Source organism: Bactrocera tryoni, chromosome 3 (genome assembly GCF_016617805.1).
Source record: "Bactrocera tryoni isolate S06 chromosome 3, CSIRO_BtryS06_freeze2, whole genome shotgun sequence".
Classification (NCBI taxonomy): Eukaryota; Metazoa; Arthropoda; class Insecta; order Diptera; family Tephritidae; genus Bactrocera; species Bactrocera tryoni.
The window spans coordinates 9053028-9071634 of record NC_052501.1 but is presented as its reverse complement, the minus strand read 5'-3'; the positions used below and the strand labels follow the sequence as shown (position 1 = coordinate 9071634).

General features: G+C 36.4%; 1 protein-coding gene across 3 annotated transcripts in view; it reads left to right on the top strand.

Moving 5' to 3' along the window:
- Positions 1–18607, top strand: part of LOC120770590 (ion transport peptide-like) — a 101076-nt gene that overhangs the window by 8729 nt on the left and 73740 nt on the right. Inside the window, exon 1 of one of the 3 annotated variants that reach the window (XM_040098178.1) lies at positions 14729–14936. The exons of 1 other annotated variant lie outside the window; for it this stretch is intronic. In XM_040098178.1, the coding sequence (XP_039954112.1) occupies positions 14856–14936 (81 nt within the window). In that variant the 5' untranslated portion in view covers positions 14729–14855. Of the gene's footprint in view, positions 1–14728; positions 14937–18607 lie in introns of those variants that run through there. One more of the 3 variants, XM_040098179.1, reaches the window with a different exon arrangement.

Sequence of the window (18607 nt, the reverse complement as noted above, 5' to 3'; positions counted from 1 at the left end):
CGGGACCGTATACCAAGCTATACATACCAATGGAACGTCTACCGAGTATCTTTCAAGCCGAAGTCTTTGCTATAACTCAGAGTGCAGAAATCAATATCTACCGCAATTATCTTAATCAGCGTATTGCTATACTTAGCGATAGTCAAGTGGCACTAGAGGCGATCTCAGCGTGTGATAAGGCTGAACCGCTTATCAGTTTGCAACCGTGTAAAGCTAATATGGGTGCCGGGGCGTAAAGGGCTAGTCGACAATGAGCTGGCCGACGAACTAGCCGCCTCTGCGGCAGCGTCCAGGATAATGGGGCTAGAACTATGCATTGCTGTGGGGTAACATACTATAAAAGAGTTGCTCGGCACGAAGGAGAGAGTGGAGAGAGAACGGTATTGACAGCAGAAATGCGCCATGACAAGGTACTTCTGGGAGGGTACAATCATGCAAGGTTTAAGGAAATGATCAACCTTCCCCGATACAAATTCCGCCTTCTTGCCGCGCTCTTTACATGGCATCTCAGGAAGCACTTGTCGAACATGGGCATAGTCTCTTGCGCAACTGCCGGTTTTGCGACATGAAACAGGAAACTCAAAAACACCTGATTCCGTATTGATGAGCAATTTGTAGAAGCAGGCTAAAGGCCCTAGGTTACATCTACGTGGACTGGGATCACATTACCTCAGTCGCGCCTAGCAGGCTCCTGGAATTGTTTAAAATGCTGGACCTATGTAATATTGGAGGGGCACAATAGAACAATGCAAAGCTTCAATTTTCTATATATCTACCTATCTATAAGCCTCGGTTGGTATGGCCATCAGAGCGTTCAGCGAATGACTTTTAGTGGCACATGACGCGTTCTTTGAAGTAGATTTTGCAGTACAGAAAAAAGAAAGGGAGCCAAATCGGGCGGACGCTGTGGCTGAGCGAAGACTCAATGTTTCGTGTTTAGCAAAAAAATTAATCACAATCACACGATAATGCGACGCTGCATTATCTTGGTGATAAATCTCGGCACTTTCTGCTCACCTCTGTGGCCCTGTGGAACGAATTCATGGTGAAACACACCACAGTAATCAAAGAAGAGCATCACTTACTGATTACCGATCAACTTTTACATCGATTTTGGCTAATCTTTGGTGCACCATTTGTTTGATTGTATAAAAAAACTCACGTCTTCTTACCAGCAATGATGCGTTTAATAAAAGTAGGGTCCTCAGCTACGTTGGCAACCATTTTTTTATAACCTCTGGCGTTGTTCGTCTAGTATTGGCACGTTTTATACCTAAAACATAGATCAAAATGTGTTAAGTGAATCCATAAGAGATGTTAAGAACTTCTGCTAGGTATCTCTGTGATACCTACAGTACGATTTTTAAACAGTTTTAGGTCCTCAGACAAAAAAGATTATTTAATCATTGTATGGAACTCAACTCATCCTAAAGCACACGACGAAACCTCCGAATGCCGGCGTGTCTAGTGTGATGAGAAATTGTGAGCAAATCCTCTTACTATAAGCACTTCCGATCACTTCAAATTTTTTTGCAAATATTTGCGGGTAAATAATATAAATTATAATCTGCATTGCTTTCTAACAGATTTACTTTTGCTAAATATCTGCAATACGGCCAACAACAACACAACTATAAGTATTTGTACATACAATTTCATATTAAATTCTATAATTATATGCAAATATGCGGAAGTTGCTGGCTGAGAAGGGACAATGGATTTGTATTTGTTGAAATCTAAATCGCAGCAGCCGCGCCCACCTTTTAATTAAACAAGTAATTCGTATTTATTAATAAATATCCGCCGGTATGTAAGCTTGACTGTATTGGTATGAGTGTTTGTGTGTGTTATGCAGCTTTATTACTAGCGACATTTTTCCAGTTTATTATGCTCAATCATTTGTTAAGGAATTTACTTTAAAAATTTACACAGTTAAACGGTAATTGATATTATAAAAAATGAATTGATATAAAAAGTAGACAAGCATGTTTGTATGTGTGACCAATGGAATTTATTAACTCGCATTTGAGCTGACGATTGGTGGGTCCTAATACAGACTAAATGGTAAGGCAATATTTATATTAAGGAAAAAGTATTCTTCTAAAGTTATTCATATATTTTTAATACATTTATTTTTTTGTTTTTTTTTTTGTGTTTAAAATCACAAATTTTTAAGCTAACTGTAACTTCTCTTAAAGTACCTCTTTGAAGTACATGTAAATAATTACAATGTATATTTTTGAGTTGCAATTCTCTTTTGATTTTAAAAATTTAAAGTCTAAAGAGTAAAATTCTTTTAAAATAGATTACTAATTGCATTTTCAAGTTCACCCTTACTCATCTCTTGCTACACTCCTAAATGTAGGCAACATTTTACAAAAAACAAGAAGTGCTGATAATTGAATGACTTAAAGGGTTACTTGGGTGTCCTCGTGTAAAATACAGCGTTCTTTCAACAATTTTTTTTAGAATTACAAACATACACTATTAAAAAAGTAATTCTGAAATTTTTCGAAAATGATATTTTAAACTCGGCCATTGCTACGCCATTTCCAAACACCCCTCGGAAAAAGATGCGCCCGCGTTGGCAGGATAACTCCTTACAGAATCTTCTAAAGTGAAAAAATTCGTGAAGATTGGTTGAGGAGTTCTCGAGAACCGACTTCATAAACACAGTTTCGAGAAAAACGCATTTAAAGACGGCACACTTAGCCTAGCTGGCTCCAGCGCAGAAGTTCTTAAGGCTGTATCTCCGAAACTATTACTCGGATCAACTTGAAATTTTTTTTAAGAAAATAATAAACAAAATTGATTTTTTGAAACCCGTAAACCCATGTTAGGTGGCTTGAATCATTTACTCCAAGTTTGAAGAGATCACAGGACAACTAGTTTCGTGCAATTATTTTTGACATATAGTGTATCTTCCCAACACTCATTGAGATGCATGTGTTATCAATTTATACGGAATTTACTTAATTTTAAAACTTTAGAAAACAACCTCGTAAACTACAGAAAGTAAGGCAATATGTAGACAATGAGTGCCGATCCGTCTATTTTGAGTCTTCACCAATATTTGGCGTTTTGTGAATACTGTGATAATTGTAGATGCCTGCAGCCGAAACCCGAGTTTGAATAGCTTATCCAATAATTTACTATTTCCAACAACCTTTTTTTTCGTCCATGCTTGAAACATGGTTAGAAGCCTTCCGTTCATGGCTTTTTCATGATTCTCGAATTCTAATACTTTTCATGAGTATAATTTATAAATGCATTCATAAATCTATAATCTGTTTATCCAATAGCATATAGGAACACCACACTATCGACTAAATGTATGCCGACTATTCCTATGACATTTGAAGCAGCAGCATTCTTTATTTATGAATCAGACAAATATGAATGGTAGATTGCAAATATACATATATGTACGTAAATAGGCATATACATGTAACATTTATTCCATTTAGTTAGCTGTCCATATTATTCTTACAACATCACCCGGCAGTGAAATGCAACGGCAACTGAACAATGAACCGGAATATATGAGAATCGAATGTCTGTCAATACTTTAAGCTTCGACTATATTCGAAAAAGTTTCAGTTTCCAAATAGTATATTAAATTAATCTATGAAAAAAAATCTTTAAGAGGCACACCTTGAGTATCAGCCTAAAAAACAGACAGTCAAGTTTTTGAAACAATTAAATAATTTTCGCGTTACTTGCGATAAAACATAGATCGCCCATTTAGCAGTGATTCCGGCCTTCTCCGTGAATGAAATCTAAAAAAATTCTTGAATAGATGATATTGTCCATACAATGACTAACGGTGGAAGAAAATCCAAAATACACAAAATGATGACATTTAAAAAAAATTAGAAAATATTAGATCAAAAAATAAAACTAATTTTTTATTTTAATTTCACAATTTTTTTGCTCTTAATAATAATAAAAATAATAACATAGTCGAAAAAGTATTTTCGTATTTTGTCAATAGATATCGTTGCAGTCATAAATCTACAGTGCTCCCAATCACATTGTGTCACACTATATAGTGTTGGAAAGGTGAGATTTTAAGCTTCATTTATCCAAAAAAAAAAAATTAAATCCATTATCAAATCCTCCAGTGCTCCCAATCATATAGTTGGAAGGTGAGATCTTAAGCTTTTTTTTAACCAAAAAAAAAAAATAAATTCGGGGAAGTTGAAAAAAAGTTACAGCTGTTGAAAAATGAGTAAAATAGTGAAAAAGTTCGCTATATTTTGAAATTTTTGTATCAAAAAGTTAAGAATGCCAAGCAAGCCACCAATGAAATTTGTGAAGTTTACGGAGACGATGCTGTATCAGTTCGTGTAGCAGAACAACGGTTTGCTCGCTTCCGTTCTGGAAATTACGAAATTTCGATTTACATCGATGGAATAATTTCTCTAGCGGAAAAATGGCAAAACGTGGTCAACCAAAATGGTACATATTTGTTTATCTATTTAGTATGTAGTATAAATATAAAAAATAAGCTGAAGGTTGATTAGAAATACGAAAAGACTTATTCGACTACCCAATATATGTTTTAAATTTTATATGTTTATATTTTTTATGTATGTATATGCATTCCTCTGCCTTCACACGATCTTTATATTCTAATTTTTATTTTTACTACGAATTTTCACTGCTTGGTTTAGCAAGCAAATGAATTTTTACATACATATGTACATATGTATGTGAATAGAAGTAGTTCGTTTCCACTTTTACAAAATTATACATATTTACATACATATCTACATATATGCACTTTATGTGTGTGTGACTAACAGACATTCGTGGGTGCACCAATTTGATAATTTTCACATTGTCAGCGCAAGCGAACATACATTTACACACACGTGCGTTTATGCGAGTGTGAGTTGCTGCCAGACTTATTATATGTTCATATAACGAGTAAATGTTATTTCGCTTTCACTTTCGTTTCGTGTAATAAAACATTGTAATTTGGGTATTTCGTTTATTATTAACAGTGCGATTGTTGAATGTTGAAGAACTGTTACTACATTATAGGGAGGTTAGGGTGGATATGAATTGAAATTAAAAAATTGCTTTCATGATACGTTGTTTTGCATTTTAAGTGACGATATATATTTCTTTATTAAAAGTTGTTCGTGAAATATAAATCTGTGAAATAAAATAAAATATATATAATATTATTAAATTTTTATAAAAGCGGAATAATTTTTTTTTTACAATATATTTCTCACACATGGTTGCCAAGTGTGCTTTAGTAAGAATTTTAAGGGTATTATTCGTTTTAGGAGTAAAGGTCTGAGGATCTGAACGTAAAGTGTAGGCCATACTAAAGTGTAGGCCATACCTACGCACCATATAGCAGAACGGGAATGATGAGGGACTTCCAGAGTTTGGTCTTTGTTCATCGACAGAGGAATTTACTTTTCAATTGGCTACCCAGTCCAATGAAGCAACTGTTGGTAAGAGTGATTCTGCGTTGGATTTCAAGGCTGCTATTGTTGTTGGTGTTGATGCTGGTTCCCATATAAAGGAAATTAGGCATGGATTATTGTCTATGGAACCGCTACAATCACATACAACCAAGATAAAGGTCTTTGTATACCCTTTCATATTACAAGAAATGCCCCTGTGAAGAATATAATAGCTATTGGTGGCATATTTAAATATTACGAAAAGTCAAAAACTCCTCCAAAATGAAAATGTAGCCTTTTCAATAACTTAATGGCAGCACTCTATACACTTACATGTGTATATACGTATGCCAGCGCCACAACACTCCCCCTTACAAATGTACATGTGTACTAGATACTACATATTGGTACATACATACATACTTACATATAGTAAATGCGCCCGCTGGCTTGTTCGTTGATTTGGTTCAGCTTTGACTCAATCGTCATGTGCCGCCATATAATCGCATTCGTATAATAATGACAACAAAGAAATCATTATGTCGCGCTGCGCTTGCATGTCTGAATTATGCCGCTGTTCGCAGCGCACCGTCCCTCAGCGGGAGCTCTTTCCCCCTTTTATATTCTACAGTGGTGACATTAGCGCTTCATCGCTTAAATTTTGTTCGCGTTTTCTTTGCTTCCTTTTTTGCATTCACATTCACATAATCACAACTTATTGTTGTTGCTGCTGATGTGTTGCTCATTGTTATCATATGTTGCCAGCGCAAATCTTTGCTATTACGAGTATTATTGTTACTCTTTTTAATATTGTTGCTCCCTTTTCAATAGCCATCTCGCTATAGTTACAGTATGTCAGCAACAAATTTTAAATCCATTGTATATTGTTACAATACGCGTACTCTCGAAATTTGTAACAGAAAACTGTTTTTAATAAGTATATTTAGGAGAGACTCACGTTGAAACATACTTAGGTGAGTGTGTGTGTGTATGTATGCGTAGGTGCTCATACGCACACACGCGCAGACATTTCGTGATGGTCTGCTGCCAGAAAATGTCGACGCTACTGTCTGCTCCCCGCTTGCTGCCACTTCTACATGCAAAATACAGCGTTGGGGGTTTGTAGGAGTAAATACAGTGAGTCAAAGGTGATAGACGCATGTATTTCGAACACATTTTAATGATGTGCTATTTAGAGGTATCAAAAGTGAGGTTACGGATTCGAGTCGATTGATCCATAAGAGTTTTTGAGAGTCTTTGCTGATTGTACAGTGCTAAGAAAACTATTTTCGAGTACATTTTCTTTCATTTTTCTCACGATGCTTACCGATTGCTTTGCCACTCAAGTATTTGCGTTCTCATAAAACAGACGCCTTAAGTGGAATATCTAGTGGGGCTGGCAAAATGAGTGATTTTTAGGAATTAAAGTACTTAATTGAGTATTTTAAAATTTGTAGGTTAGAATTACAAATAAAAGTTTAAAAATTAAATTATTTTCAAGTTGCTAGCGATCTTCGACGTGATGAAAATTCTCTGCTTGTAGATATTTTCCAAATTTATGACAAAGTGGTGTAGTTTAAGGGGTTACATGGGTTTCCTCGGGTAAAATACAACTTTTTTCCTCCTTCGTCCAAGTCTTTAAGAATTGTATCGCAAAAACCTGTGTAAAGTTTCATGAAGATCGGTTGAGTAAAACCTCAAAAAATCTTGCCAACCGACTTCAAAAGCAAGGTTTCGAGAAAAACGCTTTTAAAGACGACGCACCTAGCCTAGGTAGACTCGAGCGCAAAAATTCTCAAGGCTGTATCACCGAAACTATTACTCGGATCAACTTGAAAATTTAGTACAATATTCTAGAAGTGGAATTTAATAAGACAATTAAAACAATCGCTGTTTTGAAACCCTTAAACCCATGTAACCCCTTAAAAAGGGGAAGTGAAAGCAAATTAGCGTTGAAATAAACTCAAGGAGCTGATTGAACTGAGCGCCTACGCTTTAGAAGGCTATAACTCAACAACCATTTGAGATACATAAGTATCTATTTTCGACTTCGCTCTGAAATATTTTGCCTTACAGTAACCACAGTGCCTCCGTTGGCTCAGTTACTCATTCACTTGCTGCTCGCTCGCATTTGCAGTGGACTCGTCGTCGTATGTGACATGAGGCCAGTGTTTTTGCATTCTCAACGGATTTGTTTTTGTTTTGCTGTTAATTCTTCGGATTTGGTCGTTTTTCATTGTGTTTTTTATAATTTTTTTCGTTCCCTCATATTCCGGCATTGCCCATTGCCCATTGCCAGTTGCCCGTTTGCATATTTCGTTGTCTCCGCCGTCGCCTGTCGCCTATCGCCTGTCTGCTGTCTGAGTGTCGTCTTCTCTGTCTGCAGCGACTTAGCCTGCAGCCAGTCAACCAGCTAGCTAGTTAGTCACTTGGTCTAACTCTCAGTGTTCTTTAGTCTGTGGCGTCTATGCGCTCATAACGCGTCGTCTGTTTTTCAACTAAATCGAGCAAAATATAAAATTCTACAAATTCTAAATAATATTTTTTTTTCAAAAAATAATCACAAAGTAAAGTTTGCGTATTCGAAAAAAATTATTTTTTATGCGTGAAATTCTCACACAAAGTTTCGAATATACATGTGTATGTGCGACCAATTAAATCAATAAAAGCTGGTGCCTAGTGAAGTCTGAAATAAAATAAAATCATATGTAATAAGCATAAAAGTGGAAAATTAAATTAAATACTTTTCGAGTTTGAGAGCTCTTTCGCAATGCGTCGTGTGTCGCTTGCGTGCAACAACGTTGAAAGTGACGCGCCCTGAGTGTGTGCAACGGAAGTGGGAAAGTGCGCGCGTACGCAACTGAACATACACGCACACATATCTGCATGTATGTATGTACATACATATACCAGTTTCATAAAAAAGAAATAAAATTAAAAAAGCTTAAGTAAAAATAAAAGTTGCTTATGTTTGCTGTCAACCTTTTGTGCCGTCAAGTGTAGCGAAAATCATTTTCTTCGAAAATTTATTGCAGTCCATGAGCCGATAGTCAGTCGGTGGATATAGTCGGCGCACTTGCACAATTTTGAGCGACATTGGAATTTCGTAAAGCCAGAAATCAAATAAAAAATATAAAATACAAAAAACGCGAGAACAAAAAATCAAATAAAACGCAAATGTCTGGGAACTTCGGCGTCGCGCTAAGAGAATTTATTTAATTGCTTGTTTTTATAAGCTATAAAGTTGTGCGGATTAAAAATAGTCGCCGTAAAATGGCTAAGACGCAAAGGGGAAGGTAAAACAAGGCGTACGAGCCTCTTGTGAATGATGCGTGGAAATTTTTGGAAAATTAATTGCGACGTGGAAACGCAAAACGTTTGCTTCTGCGATTGCAACATAGCTTAGAATGATAAAAAATATTTATTTCTTGCTTAACACAGAAAAAATAATGAAAAACAGCACGTTACTATGTAATGTTGTGAAAATCGGTTCTTTAACCTTTACCTTTTATTATTAATAACTCACATACGATTTTCCAGTCATTCCGACTAATAGAACGAGAAATCTAATGCGTTGTAGCTGAAAATGTCGATCTTCACTTTCTTTTTACGCGATTATAGCCGAGTCGAAATCGAAATCTCGATCACTGCAATGTATTTCAAATACACAATCAATCAGGTTAGCGCTCCTGATCAGCAAGGTAAATCTGCCCGAGCCTAAAACGCATTCGACTCAGGGTTCCTTTTTAGGTCACATTAATGACCGATCACCTAACTTCAAAAAATAAGATTTTTATTTGAAACCTTACTGTTGTAACCTCGTGCTTTTGGAGTTTTGTTTTGAGCGAAGATCATATTTCTTCTGGCACCACTCTCTGACATTGAGCTCAGTTATTATACCAGAAGAAAACTATTCTAAGTTTACTGAGATCTTCGTTTGAGTTTAAATTTAATTTCGGTCATTTACTGCAATTGCTTAGACCGTTGTGTACTACTTTTATAAATGAAGATCTGTGGAGTGATAGATAGGTTAATGGGTATTCGACACCGACACAGCTTCACAAAGGAGAACTTAAAAATTTGGGATTTATACTGTTCTTCTCTTAAGGCCGCGTCAAAATAGATACGTTGATTTCGTAGCGGAAATGCGATCTTTTCTTACCAAACGGAGCTTCTGCAAATACAGCGATAGATAGCTAAATGATACGACTCTCTTTTATGTATGTAAGTGGCTTGGTTTACTAGATATTTATCATACCTCCACTGTATGCAGATTACATGCAGCGGAGATCAATCGCCGTATCAATAGAAACTGCTTTCGAGTCTGTTAAAAACTAAAAAGAATTTCCCAAATTATTTGCTATCTACTTCTACAAACACGTGTAGTTAATATAACGGAATTCACTAAAGTTTCCTAGTGTCGTCCAGAAGTTTTTGCAATTCCTGCGATTATTGCTCGTTAAGGCACATTAAATAAATATCCACATAAAAAGTAGTAGATGGAGAGAAATGGTTAAAGACCTTAACAAAAAGCATCAAAAATGTGTGTGAACTCGTGAAAATAATCAGCACTAAAATCAAAGTAAAATGACGCGAGTACAAATATGCACACAGACAGTACAAGACAAAAGTATTCGTACAATATGATATTTTTACTTCTATAGAGACCCTAGACCATGTAAAAAATTTGAAACAGTTTTCAGTGGTGAAAACTATTTTGCTTTAATTACTAGTTTCTCTTTCTAATGCCTACTCTGCTCGCTTATAATTTATACTTGTAATTCTTAACAGTCATACAAACAGCTTCTGCAGACGACGTCTGGTAAGATTCCCAATCTTACAGCATGATGACGAATAGGGCAATGGCTTGTTAAAAGTCTCACGACTAGGGAGAGATTAGCCTTACTGAGGGCAAAGATATCGCTAGATCACCTGCGATCAATCTTGGGCCAAAAGGCTTTGGCGACTGCGCAAGTACCTAGTGTTGGCCAAGCTTCCGCGAGGCCCAGCTAACCAGCAGTAGAACGCAAGAAGATGTGGGACCACCGACCCGCAGCCGTTCTACCGATAGCAGTTCTGGGGTGCCTTTTCTTGCTAGCTCATCAGCTTTGCAATTACCTGCGATTCCGCTATGGCAAGGCACCCATACCAGTTTTATCACAAATACTCTCGTTGATAGCAAGGCGAGGCACTCTTTGACCTGCCCTGAAGGCACTGTTAATGTGTTCAATGCTAATATCGCCGCTCTACTATCTGAGTGAATGGTCACTTCTCTAAAGGAGGACGTACTCCGGATCAGCAAATCTACTGCTACCTTGATGGCTGCAACCTCAGCCTGGAAGACACTGCAATAGTCAGGTAGTCTGAAACTGGAGTTGATAGAGAGCTTCCGACCGTAAACCCCTCCACCAACCTTCCCCCAAGCATAGATCCATCTGTAAAGAAGTTCACTGGCTCTCTCCTCTCCTCCTTCTTCCCATCCAATACTCCCTCGTCGGTATATGGGCAGAGAAGGAGCCGCCAGAGTTCGGCAATAATCAATGAAAAACTTAGTAAAGATATCTCGTGAAATGAAAAGCTTCAAGGTGAGAGTATAAAGGGTATAAAAATTCAAGACATTGATGAAAAACTGAGAAGCTGTTCGGATATGTACAGATAGATGGACGGAATGACAGATAGACGAAAATGGCTAAATCGACTTGGCTCATCACTCTGATTATTAATATACATATATGTATGTATGTATGTTTTATAGGGCGCTGTTTCTTCTGGTTGTTGCAAACCCTTAATATACCCTGTTCAGGGTATGAGTATACTGAATTTAATACATTTTTCATAAACCGTCTTTTGTGAAACACTGTAATCACTATACGCTTGTACATACTGTAACATCAACTGACATTTGACAGTTGATCGAGCGAAGTTACGCTCTTTCACATTCGCTACCAACGTTGTACAAGCACACACAGAGAATAAAATAAATATGTATGTATATACAAATTATGTACTTATGTATCATACATATGTACATACTATATGTATGAACGTATTTGACCGAACTAATCTAAATAGCTTCGGGGGCAAGTAGCCTGGCACTGAATGTCACTGCTCTAGCGGCTCCTGCTCAACTATGCACATTACATACATACATAAACACACATTCTCACGCATATGATCACATATTAATGGGCATAAAACAAAAAGCTCACAAAATAAAATGCCATGAACTATGCGTAACGCAAACAAATCAACAAATATAATGATGAATATGCATAAAGGCTGGACAATAGCACAGTAGTGCTATCCCACATACATATTTGTGTGTTTGTGTGTGTACTTATCGTAAGTGTATATCGGTGATATTAAAGTCACTCGAGTCAGCAAATTTTTGAATGTGTACATACATTCATACATTCATACATACACACATACACACACATTTGTGCTGCAATTGCGGCAAATGAAGGCAAATGATAAAAATACGAAAAAATAAAGCAAATAATGATCAAAAGAAAATAAGCAATAATAACGAAGCAAATAAATTAGTGAGAAAGCACAAACAAGCAAACAAACATATTTGCATGCCAAATAAAGTCTTGGTGGCAAAAGTGAAATAATTTATTATGTCACACAAACCCACATATATAGCGGTAAATGATACAAAATCAGAATCTCGTGATAATATTTAATGTGTAATTGCCTGTTTGTGATTGTCAGCACTCGTGTGGCAATTGCTCGTTTTTTGCGGCTCTTCTGCTGCTCGTTTTTGTTGCAGAATGTTGTGTATATGTTGTGTGCCTTTTGTTGTTGCGATCGCACGCAACCGCTCGCCGGTCAATCGGTTCCTACACTCGCCTGTTCGTTTCAAGTTTAGTCAGTTATTTATTTATTTAATAGATTTTTCGGTGTATCTCGTGCCCAGTAACCATTAACTAACTCGATAAATTCAGCACAGCAAAGCATGTATTAATAGAAGTGTTATACATAGCAGTATTAAATGAAAGTTGCTAAATAATTTTTCTCACGCATCATTCGCTTGAGTGGTCTGTACCTCACGCACACCAACGCATACACACGTATGTGGAATTTATAAATTTATATAGAGATACACAGCGGTTCAGAATAATAGTTACATCGAGTAATCTCAATGCCACTGAGATATTTTAGGTGATGTTTGGTTATGTTAGGTGTGAGACACACACATAGGATCAGACGTGATCTATTGACTGCTCCTGCAACATTTTATTTGAAAAAGATAACCTAGATTCAAATCGACTTTTAGAAAAAAAGTTTCTATGTGAAAAAATTCACACCTTGTTGAAGAACTTCAACATGACCCCCCATTTTTGAATAACGTAATCGTAAACAGGTGACGAGTCATGGAACTTTGAGTATGATCTCAAGACAAATCTTCCGAGTGGCACACGCCGACTTCTCCCCGCCCTAAAAAGCAAGAATGAGCAAATCCAAAGTCTTTTTTGACATCAAAGGCATCATCCCCCATGAATTTGTTCCCCGTGAACCAACCGTCAAGGCCAAGTTTTACATAGAAGTCTTTAAGATACTCAAACGAAGGGTCAATCGGGTCCGACAAGACATCGCAGCCGTTTTGAAGTTGCACCACGACAACGCCTCGGCTCACACCGCTTTTCTTGTGAACAGCGCTGCATCGACGCAGAAGAAGCCTATTTGAAAGTTTTTAAAGAATTGTAACGATTGGCTCAATCAATTTTTTTAAATCGACTCAGTCCTATTACTTTCCGGACAAACACTGTACACTTTTTAGGGTCTCAGACGTTACCTTTTGGGTGTTAAAAACTTCGTGGCAAGCAAAAATCATAAAAAAAACAATTTCTTAAGTTATTTACGAAGCGATAGAACAGAAATTTTAAATTAATTTAATGCTAGTACAGTAGAGGCCCGCTAATCCGGACACGGCCTAATCCACGGTAATCCGGACCGACATTCTCTATCCGTATTCTCTAATCCGGATCACATATTTATTATTCACTACATTCACTTTTATGCTTTATTGTTTTAAGTTTTTTTTTTTGAACATGTGTATTATTTGTTATAATAAACAAACAGAAATTTATAAATATTTTTTCTTAATACGAGTACATAGTTCTGATATGTCTTTGGTAATCCGGATTCCCTGATATTCCGGATAGGGGCCCGTTTTAATTGATCCGGATTAGCGGACCTCTACTGTATGTTAAGTTACTAGATTGTCTCGAGAGTAAAGTCTAGTGGCAACAAATGGGGTGTTGCTATCATTTTGAGCCGCTGTGTCATTTCTACTCCAAATATTCGAGATATAAAAAATTGTATATGTATGTAATTCGTAGAGGAGCCAACGCATTCGCATATTGACTGCAATTGTTGCTAGTCACCCGCATACAATACAACAACAACAAGCGCAATTGACATTTACAAATGTGTAAGTGTACGTTTTGTGAGCTTGAAAGCACACATGTGAAGCAGACAACGAACATAGTTGACAACAAACAAACACACATTTGAATGCACGCTCTGATACAGCAACAAACACGAGTTGGGAAACGCGCGATGTTCAAGACTTTGATTTACGCAATTTTCGTTCGCAAGAAAAGTACTTCCGCCGCCGACGGCAACAACATACAAATCAACACCAACGCCAATGCCAACATCAACAACAACAATAGTATCATCGGCAACGCTAATATTAGCTTTGGCATTCTTATAGGCGTTGCCATTGCAATTTTAAACGCCAACATTCGTTACGCGCCTGCACCGACAATTGCCACTTAAGTGTAGAATACGAGAAGTTCCAATACACATAAATACGTTCGTCGAAGTTCAGCACCCCAAGGAAGTTGCATACGGTTTGATTTCGTTGCGACGCTTTTGTATAAAAAAATCAACTTGATGTATCAGCTGTGCCGATTGTATCAACGCACACATAAAGATTTAACAAAAGTTCATACAAAATGGCGATTAATAACACCACCCGATCGACGACGACTAGAGAGGCGCTACGATAAACGTTACGAAGTGAGTGTCACCGTCAACGAGTGATTTGAAAAAATCTCGACGAAAAAGAATTTTTAAATTTATATACAAATATTAGCGCAGTTATATGCGAAAGTAGTGCGTAAAGGAAAGAAAATATTACCAGTGCTGGTGCAGTTCCAAATATTAGTATAGTGTTGCAACATACGCCTACTACGCAAATATTTAGTAGTGTTACTAAAAGAAAGAGTGTGTTGAATTATCCCAAAATTTAATTGGTTAAAAAATTATTGAATTAGAAAAGTGTAGCGCTAAGTTTTCGCTCGCTTTCGCTGTCAACCAGCCATTAGTGTTAGTGTAAAATACAGCAAAGAGTGAAATTAGCACTTAAAATCCTTTAATATTTCACCGAAAACAAAAACCAGTAAATTTTTCCTCATGTGGCATCCACTTGCACGAGACCTGGCTACACTCTTACAAGAAGCAGTGCAATACACACGCAACTTGGTTGTGTCTAAGGTAAGAAACAATGGGAACCTTCAAATTATTCAAGTTATTTATGCTTTTTTTTAATATAACATATTTACACTTCACCGATAATACCAACAAGAAAAAACGTTAACTTCGGTTGCACCGAAGCTAAATACCCTTCACAGGTGCATTTCTGTTAGTAACTATGTGTTCAGTTTGTATGGAAGCTATATGCTATAGTTAACCGATCTGAACAATTTCTTCGGATATTACATTGTTGCCTTAGAAAATAATATATACCAAATTTCGTGAATATATCTTGTCAAATGTGAAAGTTTTCCATACAAGTATTTGATTCCGATCGTTCAGTTTGTATGGCAGCTATATGTTATAGTGGTCCGATATCGGCCGTTCCGACAAACGAGCAGCTTCTTGAAGAGAAAATGGCGTTTGCAAAATTTCAAAACGATATCTTAAAAACTGAGGGACTAGTTCGTATATATACAGACAGACAGACGGACGGACAGACGGACGGACAGACAGACGGACATGGCTAAATCGACTCAGCTAGACATACTGATCATTTATATATATACTTTATAGGGTCTCCGACGATTCCTTCTGGGTGTTACAAACTTCGGGACAAACTTAATATACCCTGTTCAGGGTATAGAAAGGCTTCATCATTATCACCATCTTTTGGCGCTACATCTTCTTGTGAGCTGCGGCCTACTGCACATGTAACCTCCGGATGTCTCGGTTATCTGCGGTTAATATCAGTTAAAACAAGAAAAAGCAATAACCTCGGATGCACCGAAGGCATAATACTTTGTTCGAAGATTTTAGCGCTACCTTGCATAAAAAATCTTTGGTGTTTGAGTTTACTGAATAGTCAGAAGTCACACGAAGCTAAATCAGGCGAATATTGTGGCATTTCGCTAAAAAATCACGAAGAATCATTGCAGTGTGCGACGCTGCATTTTCGTGGTGCAAAAACCCAGAGTTGTCGGCGCATAATTGCGGCCTCTTTTTCTGAACACCTGTTTCCTTTTGACTGTTTGACCGGTCAGAAGGAATTCGTAGTGCCCCACATTTCGCAAATCGAAGAAAACGGTCAACCTAACCTTGATTTTTGACCTGCTTTGATGTGGTTTTTCTCATCTTTGCCACAATATTCGGCCCATTGATGGTCTATTTCCGGGTCGTAATTATAGAACCAAGAATTATCGCCATAATAATACGTTTCATGACATCCAGATAGTCGGAAAGCATTGTTTCACAGACTTTAACGCGTCCGCTGTTTTTCGAAAAAATTTTGTGATTTTGGAACAAGTCGTTCTTTTACTTTTCTTTAGTCCAAATAATCTTTCAAAAAAAATCAGTTTTCACTGATTCTTTCTATATTCCAACGATACCAGTAAGATCTCTGAACTTTAATCGTCGATTCATAAACACCAATTCCTTTATTTTATTGACGTGATGATCTTTAGTTGATTTTGATGGTCGTTCTGGCCGTGGTTCGTCATCAATGCGTTCTCGACCCTCTTTGAATAATTTATGCCAATCAAAAACTTGCTTGCGGTAAACAATTATCACCGAAGGCCTTTTCCAACATTCCAAACGTTTCGGCACCAGAAATTTGCTTTCGCACACAAAATTTAATGGAACTTCTTTGTTGAATAATTTCACCCAGAGTAAAAATCGCCGAATTCACTTTATGTATTTCGGAAAGACAAATACGTATGTATGTACTAAACACTATTGATTATTTTGATGTGACATTTGGCATAGATGTCACTGACAGTCATGCCAACCCAGAAAAAAATTATTTCAACGATTGAGTTGTCACGCGAAATTTAAGTTTAAAAATCTTACTATTTTTTGCACACTGTAGTATGTATATATGTATGTATGTATGTATATACTTGATATTATGTTTAATTGAAATTTTGTCATTTAATACCCTAATTGTCTCATCTAATTGACTTGTTTTTTCGTGGTATATGTATATATCGGAGTACAGGTACTAATACTGCATTAAATATTATTTTTAAATAAATTTTGTTCGGCTTAGTGGAATCAGAAGTTCAAAAAATATAAAGATATACGATAGACCTTCCACTTATTTTATTGTACGCTTCGCTATCTTCTCAGCCTTACAACTTTAGTTGAAATTCTTGTATCTGATACAACTGCAATATGTACGAGTACAAGAAAACTTGTTGCTAGTCCTCCAAAGAGTCAAATTTCTGCAGTCAATGAACTAAAATTTGTTTTCAAGAGCAAAAATTGGGTTAGTAAAAAAGGTCAATCATATTATTTATCTGATTTAAATCAAAGTGAAACTTTAGCAAATAATTTGCACAAGTGATGAGCGCTGTGCGAGCGTGAGTTGAATGAACTTGATTCACTACAAACCAAATTTGAATAAACGAGAACTGTGTGCCTTAAGATTCCAAGTCGAATGTATGTATTTCGAGTAAACTTTTTGATAGCCGAAAACTTTAACTTTGGTGCTGGCTTGACAATTCACTCACTGCCGTCCATTTGCTGTATTCAAGACCAGAAACTCTTTTTTCACGTTCATTTGTGTTTGCTCTACGCGATAACAATTGAAAGTCACATTTGCTTGGAAGACATATTAGCAACTTTATTATAAATATGAAGGTTTTTATGCTAATTTCTAGATATATGGGCTGGATTAATACAAGTATTTACTTTCAAATTTAGTTCTTGGTTGCGATTCAAGACGGACACTCCCATTTGACATATTGTCATAGTCTACTTGTTAATAACCTAATTTGCATTTTTTCAAGTTATTATCGAGTCAATATTATGTGTTTGCATTTAGTTCGGATATTTTTGCGACGATTTGCTGCAATTGTGGGCATTGATTATCTTGATATGAAATATTGATTGATTTGAGGTGTTTTAGCATTTAATTTACTTTGTCTATGTTTACCGTTTTACATATTCGAAAACGTAGTAAGTTCGAAAAGTGTAAAGCGCAGCAAATTCGTTGCTTCTTAGATATTCTCGTAATTATTCAAAATACTTTTTGATAAGAAACGATTGCAAGGTTAAAATTTAGAGGTTTGTGGTTGAAATTTAATACAAAAATTTGTATATCTCAAGTAAAAAACACTTTCTATTAATTTTTACCATCATAATTGAAGTACTACCTTGCGGTGGCAAATATATGTTACAAGGTTCTAGTTATTTCCTATTTATTTTTAGTACTGTGCGTAAAAATAGCACCACATATGAAACTTAAAAAGGAAATTATTTAATTTAATGAGGGTAATTGTGTTAAGGGCGCACACTTCCGCAGCGTCACCAATTTCCGCAGTGAATCAGAGACGTTTTAAAAAATGTAGCGCACTTAACATATGTACATATGTATGTAGTCATATGTTTGCCTAGCGCATCGAGCATGTGAGGAAGTAAAGTGTACTTTCCAATTCTCAAATATTAATGCGTTAAAATTGAAGAAGACTTTGTCGGGCTGTGTGTGTTAATACATATATGTATAAGAAATATATTTATGTATATTAGGGTTTATGTGCTAGGCAACTGAGTAAAAGATATTAAATAAATGATGCATTCATCATCGGCATTAAAATAAATATACATAGGTACATAGGTATTATTCTCCAAGGCTTTGCAACTTTAAGTAATTGTCAGAAGAAAAGTGTTTGTTGTTAGCCCAAAGTATTTCC